General features: G+C 38.2%; 1 protein-coding gene across 2 annotated transcripts in view; it reads left to right on the top strand.

The window, feature by feature from the left end:
- The window catches only part of CCDC12 (coiled-coil domain containing 12), a 182951-nt gene that overhangs the window by 68860 nt on the left and 97352 nt on the right, over positions 1–16739 (top strand). The window contains exon 1 of one of the 2 annotated variants that reach the window (XM_074197753.1): positions 1587–1712. The exons of the other annotated variant lie outside the window; for it this stretch is intronic. Within the exon in view, the coding sequence (XP_074053854.1) occupies positions 1617–1712 (96 nt within the window). The 5' untranslated portion in view covers positions 1587–1616. Of the gene's footprint in view, positions 1–1586; positions 1713–16739 lie in introns of those variants that run through there. 2 annotated transcript variants of the gene reach the window in all.

Raw genomic sequence — 16739 nt, forward strand, 5'->3', positions numbered from 1 at the left:
TACTTTCTCTCTTCTAAGCTTTTTCTCTTTTCCTTTTCCCCCCTTTTAACTTGACTACTCCACTCCCAACTTGTAACTACCCATTTGGCCCCAGCACCATATGGCTGGATCTATGCTGATCCAAACTTCTTTCCTTTTTTCCTCTTAAATACTTTAACCTTTTCTATCTCAATTTCTGCTAATCAGTCTGTCTTTTAGGAGCTTAACCTGTGAACTATTTGGGGTTCCCCCCCACCCCCTGTCTGGCTCCAGGTACTCTCCAATGCATGTGCCATAGGAGTAGCCCTCAAAGATGGCTAAGACAGTACTCATTCTGTAATAATATGAATTTTGTAGTAACTTGTGAATTAAAATCTAAGTCTTTTACTCTCCTGAATCAGAGTTGGTGAGTTTTTTACCCCAAATGAATCCTATGAACTTTAATCTCCCTTTCCCTGAGAGTATTTTCCCATTATCAGTGTTCACTTTATTTTGAATTGGTTTATATAACCTTTCCCAAGTTTCATCATTTTTTAAGGTAGTAGTATTCCATTATAGTGAAAGTTAAGTATGTTAAGTACAGTAGTATTCCATTATATTCATATGCTAAAATTTGTTTTGTCATTCTGTTAAGGTTCAAGGAAAAATGCTGAGGTCAAGGATGCAGGCCATATTTCTAAAGAATTCAACCTCAAGTTTTCCCCAAGTCAAGCAGAGGGAATTTATTTGGGAGATCACACTCCCAAAGGGAGACAGCAACTTAACTGAGGAAAGGGTGAACTTTTAAAGAGATTAGGTTAACAATAACTGGAAGAGAAGAGATAATTAAGTCTATGAGATGAAGTTCATTGACCTTTTCTTGACAATTAGGTTAAGTGACTTGCTAAAGATCACACAGCTAGTAAGTGTTAAGTGTGTGAGGTCAAATTTGAACTCAGATCCTCCGGACTCCAAAGCTTATGCTCTGTCTACTCTCCCACCTAGCTGCCCAGTCTAATAGCATTTGTCTCAAAAACATAGTGGTATAATGGAGAGGGGGCTGAGTTAACATCTCATCTCACTAGACTGGAAAAGTCTTCTTTAACATCTGTGAATCGTGATTTCCTCATCCATACACTGTGAAAAATAATTTCCTCTTACTTCAAGGAGGCTGTTGAGAAGATCAAAGAAAAACTAGTAAAGTGTTTTGCAAAGCTCAAAACACCATGCAGATGCAAGCTTCTATTATTTTTGCGTTGAATGCAGTGAAAGTATTGCTAAAAGTCATGCTTAAATAAAATCACCTTTTTAATTTATTTTTTATTTTTTACCTTTATCAACATTTTATTAAATTTTTCCAATCACAGGCAAAGGTGGTTTTCAACATTCGTCCATTTGCAGGTTTAATAGATCTACATTTTTCTTCCACCGTGATCATTAAAAAATGCAACAGATGAGCTAAAGCAGGAGGATGCTATCGATACGCTCTGAGCTCCTTTGCTTAGGCCTGATCAGAAACCCTCTTCCAGAGATAGGCGATGGCTTAATAGGAACTGCCGCTATTGGTCAAAAGGCCCCGCCCCCTCCCTTCTAGGCCCTCCCCTTCCGGTCTTTGAGGTCGCGTCGGGTTCACGGCCGGAAGTGAATTGAGGAACAAGATGGCCGCGCCGGTTCCCGGTGTGGGACGCCTGGAGGAGGAGGCGCTGCGGCGGAAGGAGCGGCTCAAGGCGCTTAGAGAAAAGACTGGACGTAAGGTGAGAGGAAGGCAGGACGGTCGCCGCGCGGAGAGGGGTGTGGACGGAGCAGGGAGCGGCCAGGACTTCAGGGCGCATGCGCGTGCGTCTCCGGCGGGGCGCCCGGGCCTCCGCCCCGAAGCCCCTCTGGCCCGGGTTGTCTGAGGCGACGGGCCCATGATCGGGAAAGGGAGGCTCGTGTCTCCCGTCCTGGGCCCTCGGCAGCCGGGGACACCCGGGGCAAAGAGGGGGTGGGGAGGGTCCAGGGTGAAAGGAGGGAAAACCCGGGGCCCTGGCGCGGTGCCTGGAGCACCGGCCCGGGAGTAGGCAGGACCGGAGGTCAAGTGCGGCCTGGCACACTTAGTCATTCCCTGGCTGTGTGGCCTTGGGCCAGCCGATTCACCCCATCGCCTTGAAAAAGCCCTTAAAAAAAAGAAAATTAAGGGCCTTTATTGGGGAGCAGGAGCAGGTTATACAGTTTTTGAGCCACTTTGTGTGGGGAGGAGGAGGAGGAGGGATGATGCACAATTAGAAGGTCATCTGACTCCTGGGACTTTACTTGAGTCTCTATAACTCAGACTTCATCCCTGTCTTGAGAAATTAATGTTAGGTTGTGCAAAGACATTTTGATGTTTAGAATGGAAAGGGACCTTCCTCATTATTTAGTCCAGCTTTTTTTTGTTTTTTTAAAGAAAGATTTTATTTATTTTGGCAAGCTTTCGTCTAAAGATCAAGAATGCAAAGTCAAGAAACAGTGCCTAGACCGTGACCATCCATCCAGCTGATCAGTTCAGCTTCAAGTCCAACCTCGATCTGCTAACTCTGCATCCACTTCATTGTATTGTCATAGATGGATCTCTTTGGAGTAAAGAATACCAGCTAGCTGTGTGAGCTGGAAGTGGTTTGGGATTATTTTTTTTAGTTTTTTTTTTTTGCAAGGCAATGGGGTGAAGTGGCTTGCCCAAAGTCACACAGCTAGGTAATTAATTATTAAGTGTCTGAGGCCAAATTTGAACTCAGGTACTCCTGACTCCAGGGCTGGTGTTCTATCCACTGCCATCTAGCTGCCTCAAGGATTATCTTTTTAATGAAAGCTTTCAAACCAGTAGTTTTCTTTGTGAGCATGTCAGCTTTTTGGTTTGTGTATTTGTATTCAAATGAACCTTAGAAAAGGTAGTACAAAGCAGTATATGATTAATTGTTAAATGGATTGTGCAGATTATTGGTATGTGAGTTCAGAGGAGTGAACAATCTGTCCTATTGAGTGCCCACTTAAATGATTATTTGGTTATATCCTATGCTTTGGAAGATCTAATTCAATCAAGCTGTAACCAGCAAGCATTTTGTAAGCTCCTACTATGAGTAGGTACTGTAGATATAAAAAGATGAAGCACTCTATACTTGTCAAGGAGCTTTCTGAATTCAGTGAGAGAGACTTGTCCATATTCATGCATTATCAGAATAAATAATAAATGTACAATAAGTAGTTTCATTAAGACAGGAGCAGGGCATTAAGTTTTAGAGAGTTCAGTAAAGATGCTTTAGTGATATTACTTTGGTAGAGAATTGAAGGAAGAAAGATTCTGTTACTGCAGAGATGTTGACTAAATGACCTCCAGGTATAGAGGATGGTCAGTTCCAAAGTACTGAGACTGAAAGTGGAGAGCTGAGTTTGAAGCTAGTTTGGCTAGATATTAGAGTGTTTAGAATAGAGAATAATGTTAGAAAACCATGTTGTACCCACATTGTGGAGAGTTTTAAAAACCAAACAGGATGTAAATCTGCCTTTTTTTTTCAAGGCAAATGGGGTTAAGTGACTTTCCCAAGGCCACACAGCTAGGTAATTATTAAGTGTCAGAGACTGGATTTGAACCCAGGTACTGCTGACTCCGGGGCCGGTGCTTTATCCACTGTACCACCTAGCCACCCCTAAATCTGCCTTTTAAGGACAATCTTTGGTAGTTATATGGAGGACTGATTTAATTGGGGGGGACTTAAAGCTGAGAGAACAATTATCAAGCCACTGTCTCATTGAGAGGATTATTACACTGACTAGGCACATAATAGGGGGCTCAATAAATATTAATTGAGGAAAGTCTGAGCTAAGGTAGTCTCATATTTCCTTGTCTTTATTATTTTTTTCTGTTGTTTAAATTTGATTTAATATTTTCCAGTGAACAGAAGTTCATCTCTTTCCCTCTTTCCTTACAACTGAAAAAGGGAAAAAAATTCCTCCTAACAAATATGTCCAAAAACCGTCTTTTTCAATCAGCAACCTGAGTTCAACTCTAGAAGAAAGTGGTAGCACATTTTATTATGAGCCCTCTGGAATTGAGGTTAGTCATTGCATTGAATGCTTAAGACTTTCAGTTATTTGTCTCTACAGTGTAGTTACTGTGTGAATTGTTCTAATTTGTCTTACTTCTCTCTACATGTTTATACCTTTTCCCCCTAGTTTTCTCTGAGATTATCCCTGTCTTTTTTTTTTTTTTTGAAAGGCAGTGGGGTTAAGTGGCTTGCTCAAGGCCACACAGCTAGGTAATTAAGTGTCTAAGGCAAATTTGAACTCAGGTCCTCCTGACTCCAGGGCTGGTGCTTTATCCACTGTGCCACCTAGTCGCCCCCATCCCTATCTTTTCTTAAGGGACAATAGTATTTCAGTACATTTATGTACCATAATTTGCATATCCTTTCCCCAGTTGATAAGAACTTCTTTAGTTTAGGATTCTCTGCTCTAAATACTTTGGCATATGTGTCCTTTTCCTCCTTTGATTTTTTTTTGGGGGGGTGATGGATATAGTAGTGGTTATCACTTGGTCAAAAAGTATGCACATTTAATAACTTTTGGGACATATTTCCATATTGCTTTCCAGAATGGCTGGGCCACACCACAGTGCTACCAACAGTGCTTTAATTAATGTGTCTGTTTACCTACAGCCACTCTTGATAGTTATTTTCCTTTTTGTCAACTTCCAACATGATAGAGATGAGGTAGAACCCCAGAATTGTTTTAATTTGAATTACTCTAATAGTTTGGAGCATTTTTTCATATGACTAGTGATAGTCTGAATTTCTTCCTCTAAAAACTGTTTATATCCTTTGATCATTTATCAATTGAATAATGACTCTTATTCTTAGAAATTTGAATCAGTTCTTTATATATCTTGGAAATAAGACCTTTGTTCCGGAAACTTGTAAAATGAGGGGATTGGACTTGATGTTCATAAAAGACCCTTGTTCTAAATACAGTCAGTTCTGCTATAATGGGACATGTGAATTTCCCCAAAGCACTGGCATTATGCAAAATCAAGCAATAAAAACCAGTTAATGGGGAAAATGGGTTTAGGGACATAATGTCCAAAAATATTAGTGTCACGAAAAAGAATAGGAACTAAGTTTGAAGTGTAAGCACAGTTTTAACTATAAAACATATACATACAATATTTAACTATACATAACTGTATTATATACATATATATGTAAAAAACATTTAACTATAGTTAGAAAATATGTAAGTACTACAATAAATTGTGGAGGTGTCCTGGATCGCAGATTGTGCCCTGATTCTATTATAATCTTTTTGTAAATTTGACAGGTTACAGATAGCTTAGGTCAATGGCCAGAGACCATGTTGTGTGTGTGTGTGTGTGTGTGTGTGTGTGTGTGTGTGTGTGTGTGTCTCTGTGTTGCTAGGACCACCTCTTATCCATCCAAAGCTTCTCCTGAACCAGAAGATTAGATGGGGTCCTTTACCTTGTGACAAGGACCTGAAGTTTGCTTAAGTAACTGGGTATTGGAAGGGTTATAACAAACAGTTGTGAAATATGAACTAAGTTTAAAATGTAGGAGCACAGTTTTAACTATATTAACATATATAAATAACATTTAACTATATAACATATAACTATATATAACATATGTATGTAAATACACAAATTGTGTATATAAATACACATTGTATATAGAAAACATTTAACTACAGTTTGAAACTATGTACTATAATGATAATGGAGGTGTCCTGGACCTCAGATTGTGCTCTGATTCTATTATAGTCCTTTTGTAACTTTGGCAGGTTACAGATAGCTTGGGCCAGTGGTCAGAGACCATGTTGAGAAGGGTGTGTGTGTGTGTGTGTGTGTGTGTATACTAAATAATTGTGAATAATTTTTTTTTGCATTTTTGATATTTTTTTGAGGAACAAATTGCCATCAGCAAACTTGAAATTTGAGTAATGCTCAGAATATTCCCTAATTCTCAGATCAGCTGAGAACAAATTTGTATTTTCAAAGCACCTATTAAAGTAGAACTGACTATATTATCCTCTCATAGTGAAGTTAGAGCATTCATTAACTTCCTGCCATTAAAGATCAGGTAGTCCAGGTGTTGTTAAAGAACAAGTTTGTTGATTTGCATGTTGACTTTGTTGTTGTTGTTGTTGTTATGCTCTGACAAGTCATTGTCTCTGATTTGTGATCCATTTTAGAAAATATTATTCTCCTTGTTTTCCTGTGATTTTATATGGGCATCTGCAGAGTAAAAAGATATATTTGACTTTTGTGCCCTTTTGTTGTATGGGCTCTTGTCCAGTGAGAAGATATTATTACAATTAGCATCATGCTGCTGGGTAGTCATGGAGGCTATCCTTCAGATATCTATTATCTTTATTGGTCTCCTGGTTAGAAGATGATATTAAATGCAAGTAATTTAAGGGGGAGGATCACTCTGCTGGTTCATTATAACCTGGAGAGGCTTAGCTAGTTGGGGAGGAAAAGAATGCTTAGGATTTCTTTCTGTTGTTATTTTCCCTATTTCCTCAAATTGGGAATAGATGATTGAAGAACTTAAGCTATACTTTGAGTAAGAACCCTTCAGGAAGGTAGCATGAGAGAATGGAAAAGAACACTATCTCTGAGGTCAAAGGGTCTGGGTTCAAATCCTGCCATTGAGGTTTGCTGTCTGTGTGAACATGGATGGGCAAGTCATTTAACCTGGCTGGGTGTCAGTAATTTGTAGGATCAGTGGGTTGGACTAGGTGATCTCTGAGGTTCCTTTCAGCTATATGTGATCTTATGAAGGGATAAAATCTTAAATAACCTAACATTAATGAACTGCAGTGTCTTAGTCTGTTAAATGGAGGTAATAATCCTTGTACTCCCTACCTCCTATAAGGTTATTGTGAGGAAGGCACTTGGTGAATCTTAAATTGCTATCATTATTAATCCTCCTACTACTGTGTTGGCTCCATGATTTCATTAGTGTGACTACTTGCCCCAATGGTTCCTCATTCAATATTTTTTTGTCTTTCTGTGTAACTTCTATAGAGGATCTGACCAAGGTGCTGGAATTCTTTCTTTGTTTCTTGCTTACTGTTAGTCTTGTTACATCATTTAGCATGCCTCCTTTTCTAGTCATTCCCATTCTTGATGGTTTTTTTATTTTTGTTTTTGTTTCTTTTTTGCACAATGTGGGTTTAAGTGACTTGGCCAAGGTCACACAGCCAGGTAGTTATTAAGTGTCTGAGGCTGGATTTGAACTCAGGTCCTCCTGACTCCAGGGCCAGTGCCTTATCCACTGTGCACCTATCTGCCCCTTATTCTATTTTTGGAAAGTCAGCTTACACTTTGTGTCTTTTAGTTGACTTTTGAGTCATTTGCAAATGATAATATTATTAATAATAAGCTAAGGTTGTAGGCCTTGACTTTTGAGACATATACTTATGTCATTATTGTCATGTTTTTGACAAGGTTTAATTTCAATTTCAGTTAATTCATCTTACATGAATTTGATACTCTGTAAAAGTAAAAGATCATAGTCTTTGGATAAACTGTCTGGGGCAATATGTTATTAACTTTTTTCTCCTTTGATGTTTATCAGCCTAATTAGATAGTTATTAGTCTGTATTGTAACATATCTACCACAGTCTTGTGCCAGAAATCCAATCAGAGTCTTATGAGTAGTGCTTTAGTCTCTTAAACAGTATATTTGCCTGCTTGTTGTGACTGAAATTAGTGGACAAGAAGACTTTTTTTTAAAGAAAAGATTTGAGTCTGTGGGAAGTTTAGACACCCTCTGGTATTCAACAAACCACTTATTGGACATGGAATGGGCTTTGACATGTAAAATATTATTATAGGCAGAAAATTTGATCTTTTTATTCTTTACTTTTATGAAAGCCCTGTCTTTCTGGCATCAGAATACTCTCGACTATAAGCTCATTTCTGAACAATAGGCATCCAGAAATCACATGGTTTTTCCCTTTCCAAATTAAGAGCTAACTTGTTATTGAAATCATTTACATTACTTTTGAGACTGCTGCCATTCTTGAAGTAAGAAATTAACTACCTGATTGGTGCCAAGAGCCTTGTAAAGTGTTTTGGAGTCCCAAGAATTTAGGAATAATTATGGAGTTTCAGGAATGAATTCATTTTTATATTTGAAAGTATAATCAATTATAAGTCTTTTTTTATCCATGCCTCTTTTACCCAAAAGGTATTCTGTCACTTGATAAGCTTTTTTTTTATAGTTGAAAATTTCTTTTGTTCCTTTTTTTATCCTGGGAAAAAAACCCCAGTAAATTCTGTGGTTCTGTGGTGATTACTTCTAGGTATATTTGAATTGGAAGCGTTTGGCAGGATAGTAATTAAACTATCCTGAGGTGGAGAAAATGTATATGAGAATATAGAAACATTCCAATTTCCTTTTCTTCTAGTTTAATTGTTTATTATTTATTTATTTATTTTTTTGGTTAGGCATTTTCAGGCTTCTTAGATTGAAAAATCTGCTGGCAAAAAATAAGGCTGACTTTTTTCTTTCTGTTTTTGATGTTAGCTTTTATGGGTTCATAAGAAAAAGAATGTGTTACTAAGTGAAAGGGAAATCTGAAAGTGAAATTTTGTGTGAACTGAGACTCTGGTTTCATTCTTCAATTTGAAACCTTGGTTTAGAAAAATCTTTTTTTTTTTTTTTTTTTAGGTTTTTACAAGGCAAATGGGGTTAAGTGGCTTGCCCAAGGCCACACAGCTAGGTAATTATTAAGTGTCTGAGACCGGATTTGAACCCAGGTACTCCTGACTCCAGGGCCAGTGCTTTATCCACTGTGCCACCTAGCTGCCCCTTAGAAAAATCCTTCTAGAGAAAGAGAAAGTAAGAGTTTATAATTCTGTATATGTATTCCCTATTTTTCTCAACTCCCACCTTCCTGTTGACTCTCTAAGCTGTAAGTTTTCCAGCTACTGGGTTTAATCAACAGATACTCATTAATTATATATTGTTTAATATTTTTCCTAGGGATAAATGAAAATTGGAGGGAGGAAAGAAATATCAGTGAATCATATTTGAAGTTGGAGTTGGATTTGCTGCTTAGTTTCCAATGCTAGAAGACTATCTTGTGGGGCTTTTAGGTTCTGAAACAGGGTGAGAAATGTTCATTGACTGCTGTTGGTGGGAAGATTTAAGATTTATTCTTATGCGGAGAAAGTTGCTATGCGGAGAAAGTTGCTTTGCGTTGTTAGGTATTTCTTCTGTCAGAGGACATCAATTTAAGATGAAACCAAACATGCTTGTATATTGATGATTAACACTTTTTGCTTGAGCTTAGTAAATTTATTAATAATTATAAGCTATATATGTATATAATTATTATCTCATTTGATCCTTCAACAGCCTTGGGTTATTTGCCTTGCTTAGGGTCACACAAACTTAGGCCAAATTCGAATTTAGGTCTTCCTGACTCCAGGGCGGATGATGCTTTACTTACTTATCTGCTGTGTTCTGATGTTTGTCTTTCAGATTTGAACTCAGGAAGATGAATTTTTCAGTAGCCACTTGCTACTTAGGTGTACCTTCTAATATATTAATGTTTAATAAATGTTAAACCAGAAGAATTTCTTCACATAAGAAGAAGGAATCTGAGTTTCTAGATTACTCTGGTCACAATTTATTCTCTTTTGTGTGTCAAATTTATTTTTCATCTTTTCAAAATTATAGACAGGTGGGGGGGTTCAGTATTTTTTTTTTTTTTTGGTAAAATTACTCAGGATTTATTGTACAAGCCTGCCAAGTTTACAGGTTAGAGTTTTTCTCCTCCTGGGGACTTAGTAAGTTGCTTGAAGACAGGTTGAATAACAAAGGATCAGGCGAGGTGCCTAACTAAGGAAGAGAGTGAAAAAGGAAAGCTACTGGGAGACCTGATTTGAGCTGAGTGTAAGAGGGAAAGGAGAAATGGCCATAAGGGGGGACTATCTTAGACTTAAGCAAGTTCTGCTACATAGCCTTGAGGCCCATGGTTCTCCAGCAGGCCTAGCTCTGGGAGCATGTGACACTAGCATAGAGAGAAAAAGAGAGAAGTTGCCATCCTTGCAGGGCAAAAGTAGGGAGAAGGCTTCTCTTCTGGGTACCTGACTTAAGTACACTTCTGTAGTAGGTCAGACAAGAGGGGCATTTGGGGAGTGGTCCAGCACTTGGTATTCTTCACTAGGCAAGTTATGTGCTGGTCTTTCTTATCCCAAAGTGCATGACCTTTAGGTCCAATAAATCATTTCTTGTGGAAGATGATTGTCATGCCTGCATAGGCTTGACTCATCAATGACAGACAGCATGGCCAAGATCAGTTTGAATTTCAAAAGTGGGGGGGGTGTCAGTATTTGTAACCAATGCATTCAATGTAAAAATCTTTTTGAGTTTCAAGTTTTCCTCCTCCCTCCTCTCCCTCTTCCCTAAAGAGGTAAGAATTTTAAATAAGTTATATATGTGCAGTCATTCAAAAACATACAGTTGCTAAGGAGAAGCCAAAATTGGAGCAATCAAGACGTAAACACATTTATTAAATTTCTGCCAATTTTTGTGAGGGGATAACAGAATAAAATTAAAACACTGTCTTTTAGGAACTTACCATTGACTTGAGTACATAAGATCATATATACATTGAAGAATATTAATATAGAATTGTCAGCTATAAGAATATGATGTCAGATTGGGCTTTTTGTTAAGGAGCTGGGGGGGCCAGAATTGGTAACTGGGGGCTCCTCTAAAGAGTAATAGTGTTTAGATAGTGTAGAAAGAATGTTAGCTAAGGATCATGATATTTACAAAGTCCCAGAGATGAGAAATGAGTGCCAAGCATGGTTTGGGGCATGTAGGTTAGTAGTGGGAGACCTAATTGGACCAATTCTGCACACATTTTGTGACGATGTACTTGTTACTTCTGAAGTACTGTGATAGGTACTGAGATTACAAAAGTCAGTAAATAAAATGGAATGACCCTTGTTCTCAAGGAATTTGTGAGGAATGGGATCTTTGTAGAAGAGGTAGAAAGATACAGTGTATGCAAAAAATTAGTGCAGGGAAGTGAGGAAGAGAGCCTTAAGAATTGGGGAGATGGGGGTGGCTAGGTGACACAGTGGATAGAGCACTGGCTCTGGAGTCAGGAGTACCTGAGTTCAAATCCTATCTCAGACACTTAATAATTACCTAGTTGTATGACCTTAGGCATGACCCCATTGTCTAGGGAATAAAAAAGAATTAGGGAGATGTCATCAAAGAACTGTCATCTAAGTTGAACCTTGGAAAAAAGGATTCTGTGAAGTGGAGATGGACAAGGCAGAGGGAATTGCTTGTATAAATGCAGGGTATCACTAGATAAAAGACTGAGTTTGAGAAATAGTGCATAGTCCCAGTTTGGCCTAAATGGAGAGTTCAGAAAGAGGAATAGGATAAAATAGGTCAGGAAATGTAGATTGAGAGGGCTTTAAATGTCAAGTTAAAGATTTTTATCCCCTAACCAAATGGAAACCAGGGGAGTAACATGGCCATATACATTATTATGTATATGGCTTAGGAAAATTTTTTTGGGGGGGGCCAGCTGTATGTTGGTGAGGGTACACACTGGAAGCAAGATGCTCAGGTAGCTCTTAGAGTAGTTCAGGTCCTGAATCAGAGTAGTGGAAGAGAAGAAGCAATGCCATACAGTAGAGAGCATCTAGGACTTAATTGGTAAAAAGACAGGAGCTTTAGTTTGTGCTCTTCCCTTAATAGTAGTTTGACCTCCAGCAAATTGCTTCATGTCTTTGACCCTCTGGGCTAAGAGATATTTTTAGCTCCAAAGTATATCTATGCTCTCTCCACTGTGTACCTTGATACTGTTGCTGTTGTTATTGTTAGGGATTTCCGAAAATCTACCTTATAGTAGTCAACTAGGGTTCAGAGACTTGCTCAAAGTCATTTGGTCAATAAGTGCCCCTAAGATTTTCCCAAGACCTTCTCAGGATTTATCATTTACAAAATCCGAGACTAATAGAATTGGAAGGATTATTTGAAAGCTTATGTGCCATAAAAGGAGAGAACAGACTGAGAAGTGAAGTGTCTTGGCTATGCCCACACCCTACTATATGGTAGTCTGAATTTGAATACCCTTCAGAATATCATATTCCAGGCCCCCCACTCCAGTGCTTTAATATTGAAACTGCCAAGTCCTGTGTGATCTTGACTGTGGTTCCTTAGTATTTAAATTGTTTCTTTCTGACTGCTTGCAATATTTTTTTTGTTTTAGCTGATAATTCTGGAATCTGGCTACAATATTCCTAGGAGTTTTTATTTTGTAATCTCTCTCAGCTTTTACCCTCTTGTTCTTGAAGATAAGGGCAGTTTTCCTTGATAATTTTCTGAAAGATATTGTCCAAGCTCTTTTTTTTTTTGATCAAGGGTTTCAGATTTAAATATCCTTAAATTATCTCTCCTGGATCTTTTTTTCCAGGATGGCCATTTTTTTTCCTATGAGGGAGTTTGCACTTTTTTCTGTTTTTCTAGATTTTTGATTTTGTTTGCTGGATTTTTGTTAGAGCCATTAGTTTCCACTTCCCCAATTCAGTTTTGAAGATTTATTTTCTTCAGTTAATTTTTGTATCTCCTTTTCCATTTGGCCAATTCTACTTTTAAAGGTACTGTTTTTCCTCAGTTTTTGTGCTTTTTCCAGTTTTTTATAATTCTTCTGCATAATTCTCATTTATTTTCCCAGTTTTTCTTGTACCTCTTTTACTTGGTTTTTAAAATTCTTTTTTGAGCTCTCCTAAGAGGACTTTTTGAACTTTGAAACCAATTCATAATCCCTGTTGAAGCTTCACATGTAGGCATTTTGTACTGGATTTTGTATTGCTTTACTCTTTTGAGATGACTTTTTTTAAGTTTTTTTTTTTTTTGCAAGGCAAATGGGGTTAAGTGGCTTGCCCAAGGCTACACAGCTAGGTAATTATTAAGTGTCAGAGACTGGATTTGAACCCAGGTACTCCTGACTCTAGGGCCGGTGCTTTATCCACTGCGCCACCTAGTTGCCCCTTTGATCTTCCCTGTTACTCTAGTAGCTTTCTTTGGTTGGGATGCTCTTTTTTTTTTTTTTTTTTGGCTCATTTTAAAATGAACTCTGGCACAAGAGGTTTTGTGCTGGAGGCCAGGGATCTGGTCACTGGCTTTCTGCACTGGGACCATAGGGTAGCCTAACCTAGTCCTGCATGTTGTTCTGGAGTTCTGAGGCTTCCAGTATGCCTTCTGAGGTGGGGCAGAAGTCTCCCACTGCTATCCTGCTATACCATTGGACTACTGAGTCAAGACCCAGGGTCCCAAGACACCAGGTTTCTGATCTGCACTGTGGCTAAGGGCCTCTCTCGAGCTTCCCTGATCCAGACCTTTCCTGAAGTTCCTTCAAGAAAACTTGAGCCGAAAAATTGTTTTATGTCTTTTTGTGGAGTGACAGAACCCTGCTTTATAAGGGAATACTGCTCATAAACTTGTAGCATCCTCTATTTGAATTTGCAAACTAATTTATATTCTAAATTTGTATTCCAATTGGCTAGTTATAGTCTTTGGCAAAGAGATCAAGTCTGCTGGCCAAGATGTTTTAAGAACTTTTGGTCTCCTTGTTGTCTTTGCTTTTATACATGGATTAAGCTTCCAAAGCATATGGTGACAGTTTTTGTCATGTATTATCCATTATCCATTTTCTATTTTTGGCAGTTATTTATTTAAATAAGTTAACTTGTCTTTATTATTCAAAATTGGCCTAACATGTATAATCAATATTTTTTCTCTGTTGAAAAAGTTTCATTTTAAAAAATGTCTTGAAACTTTGTGCAGGAGCATCCTTTTATGTCTTGCTACCACTATTACTCTAGGTTAAAAAAGAGGACAGGCAGAGAAATGAGGACCATCATATATGTTTTTCTTGATTTCATGAGTTTACATGAGAATTCAACTAAATTCTGGCCAGCTGAAGATGAACTTTTTCATACTTAGCTAGTCTTCAAAACTGGTGAGGACAATATTGGAAGACATATTGATATATCAGAACCTGCTGGAGCTGGTGTTCTGGTGGCATGAATTTGGAGAACCCAAGGTCTTCTTTATGACATCAGGTCATGAAGTAGGACTCCTTTGAAAAGCTGATAATCTGTTAAGGGTCATACATTTTAAATTAATGTAATGGCTTGCTTGCTGTATTGCTCTCTTTTAAGTCATGTAAATTTTAGGAAGTTTTTTTCTGGGTAATTTATATCATGTATAGCATTATTTATATCATGTATAGTACTAAATGTTAATAATAGTTTAGAGGAAATGCCACTTCTGGGAATTAAAGAGAAAAGGGACATTGAAGGAGAGGAGAAAGAATGTTGTAATGTAGCATTAGATTATTAAAAACCATTCACCAGGAAAGTTGAAAGTGGGTGTTTAATGCTAGCTCTGATAAATGACCCATGTCAATTTTAACATTAATAAGTTATTTATTTCATATGAGAAATGATATTACATGAAGCAGTATTATTCTGTTACTAAATAGCATATTCAGTTTCCTCTCCTCTAATAATTTCCTTCCTTTTTTTCTGACTTAGAAAAAATTTTTTTAGTGGGAAGGGAAATAAGAACTCAGGCTTTCAGAAACAGAAATCCATGCATGAGGAAACTAGTTGCTGTGGTTACAGCAGAGTAGAGTAAGCTACTGTGCTCCACAGCCTGTGATCTGCATTTCAGGCCCATTTTGAATCAGGCATAAAGAATTAACCTCATGAGGTAAGTTTTGAATGGGTAATGAATTAGGGAGAAAACCTTTGTGCTTTCACTGCATTTTTTTTAAAGAGGCACACTCTTACCTTTTTGGCTCTAGTCATTTGAATCATGTATAAAAAACCCTGCTTTTTATGCTTTTAAGTTAAATGTACCTAGTAAAGCAAATTGTGATCTTTCTCCTCAACTTTCCCCATAGCCTAGATTTTGATTTGTCCCCAAAAGCCTGGGATACTCTCTTAAATCAACCAACTAACTCTTTTTTCTTAGCTAATTAGGAGGACACTATAGTTTGTTAATATCTTGCAAGGTTCAATCTCAGGGTATCTTTCAGACAGAAACCTTGGCCTAGGTCTACTTCAACTTTTCTGGGTTTCTGTCTTTTTGAAGGAGTAATTGTTGCTCTTATCTTCCCTTGAGTGGCCCTGTAGTGCCTTCAGAGAAGTAACTGGTTTTTTTGGTCAGAGCCTCCACCTTGACCAAAAGATGTTTAATTTTCTGGAATTTGAGTTTTCTCTTCAGTAAAACTGAGATGATACTTCACCTTGCAGGGCTGCTGGAAGGAAAGTCCTATGTATGTGGAAACTGTTATATTGGGTAGTTTGTAGTCTCCTCTGGGGTTACTACCCCTTATTCACCTCATCTTTGTTGGTTGGTTCTCCTGGGGATAACTATCCTCTAGTCTAGATTCTCTATAATTAGTTTATGGGCTCCAAAAGGGGCTTGTCCTTTCACAAATAAGCAAATAAAAGCATTTACTGAAATGAAAGATAAAGAATGATAACATTAAAGCTTCTCCCAAAAAACCCTAGTATACTATCTTAAAATCTTTCTGCCTGGTGAAAAGGTCATTTATAGCATTTGTGGGAAGAGAGGACACCTAGAGTTCACAAGGAGAAATGCATGGAGGTACATGTAGACAATGCACCATAGGACCTTCCTGATGTCTTCTTGGGATGTCCTGAAATTGCCCCCAGGAGAGGCATCTCTGCTTAAACCCCATGAGAAGGTGTTGGAGAACATCACAAGAAGATATTGTGGGACTCTGATAACTTCAGTGCTTGGCTGTCATTTCCTCTATCTTCAGCTTTGGACTTATCTGAAATCCTGGCCTAGGATATGACGATGCACTTTTTAAAAGGAACCAGAATCTAAGACTAGCAGGTGTCAAGACCTGGGGCTGTCTTCTCCTGAGCCGGATTCCCATTCCAAGCCTAAGCTTCTAGTCCATCTCACTAGCTTAACTATTCACAGTTGAACTCTCTCTGCTATGTTCTGCTTTAGTGCAGTGGGTGAGTGGATACAAAGGGCAAAGAGCAATTCCCCCCCCCCTTCCTCCTTCCCCCCATCTCTGCTGCACTCTGGAAGAAGTACAGGAAGAAGCTTCAAATCATCTTCCATGTTGACTCTTCTGTCTCTTCTCAGAGATGGCTGTGGCTTCTTTGCAGGTTACCAGGAGCTTGTCTGATCTCAGCTAGCCATTTTAGAACCTTTGGGGTATTCTTAATTACTTTCATCCAGTCTCAGATGCCTTTTCTTATCAGCCTGATTGCATCACTTTTCCTTAATAACTTCTTTATGTAAAAAAATTCTTTTTTTTTAAATCAAATTTTATTTAAGGTAATGGAATTAAGTGACTTGCCCAAGCAGTTGTTAAGTGTCTGAGGTCAGATTTGAACTTGGGTCCTCCTGACTTTAGGGCTAGTGCTCTATCCACTGCACCATCTAACTGTAAAGAGATTCTTTAAGAGATGGTGAAAATTAAGGGAGTAAGAAGCTCTGTGTCAGAGCAAACCTTGGATTTGGCATGAGGTACAGCATAATCCTGGAAGAAAGCTTCTATAAGTCACCAAACTTATTGTATAACTTTTCCCTGTCAGAGACCTAATGCTTAACAAATCATTGTATATGTAAGCTGGACAATTGCAGTAAATAATCACACAGAATTAATTTGTTTTAGGAGCTTTTTAGAAAAAGGGCTGGGAGAGAAAGAATGTACTC

The sequence above is a fragment of the Macrotis lagotis genome, chromosome 8 (genome assembly GCF_037893015.1).
Source record: "Macrotis lagotis isolate mMagLag1 chromosome 8, bilby.v1.9.chrom.fasta, whole genome shotgun sequence".
Taxonomy (NCBI): domain Eukaryota; kingdom Metazoa; phylum Chordata; class Mammalia; order Peramelemorphia; family Peramelidae; genus Macrotis; species Macrotis lagotis.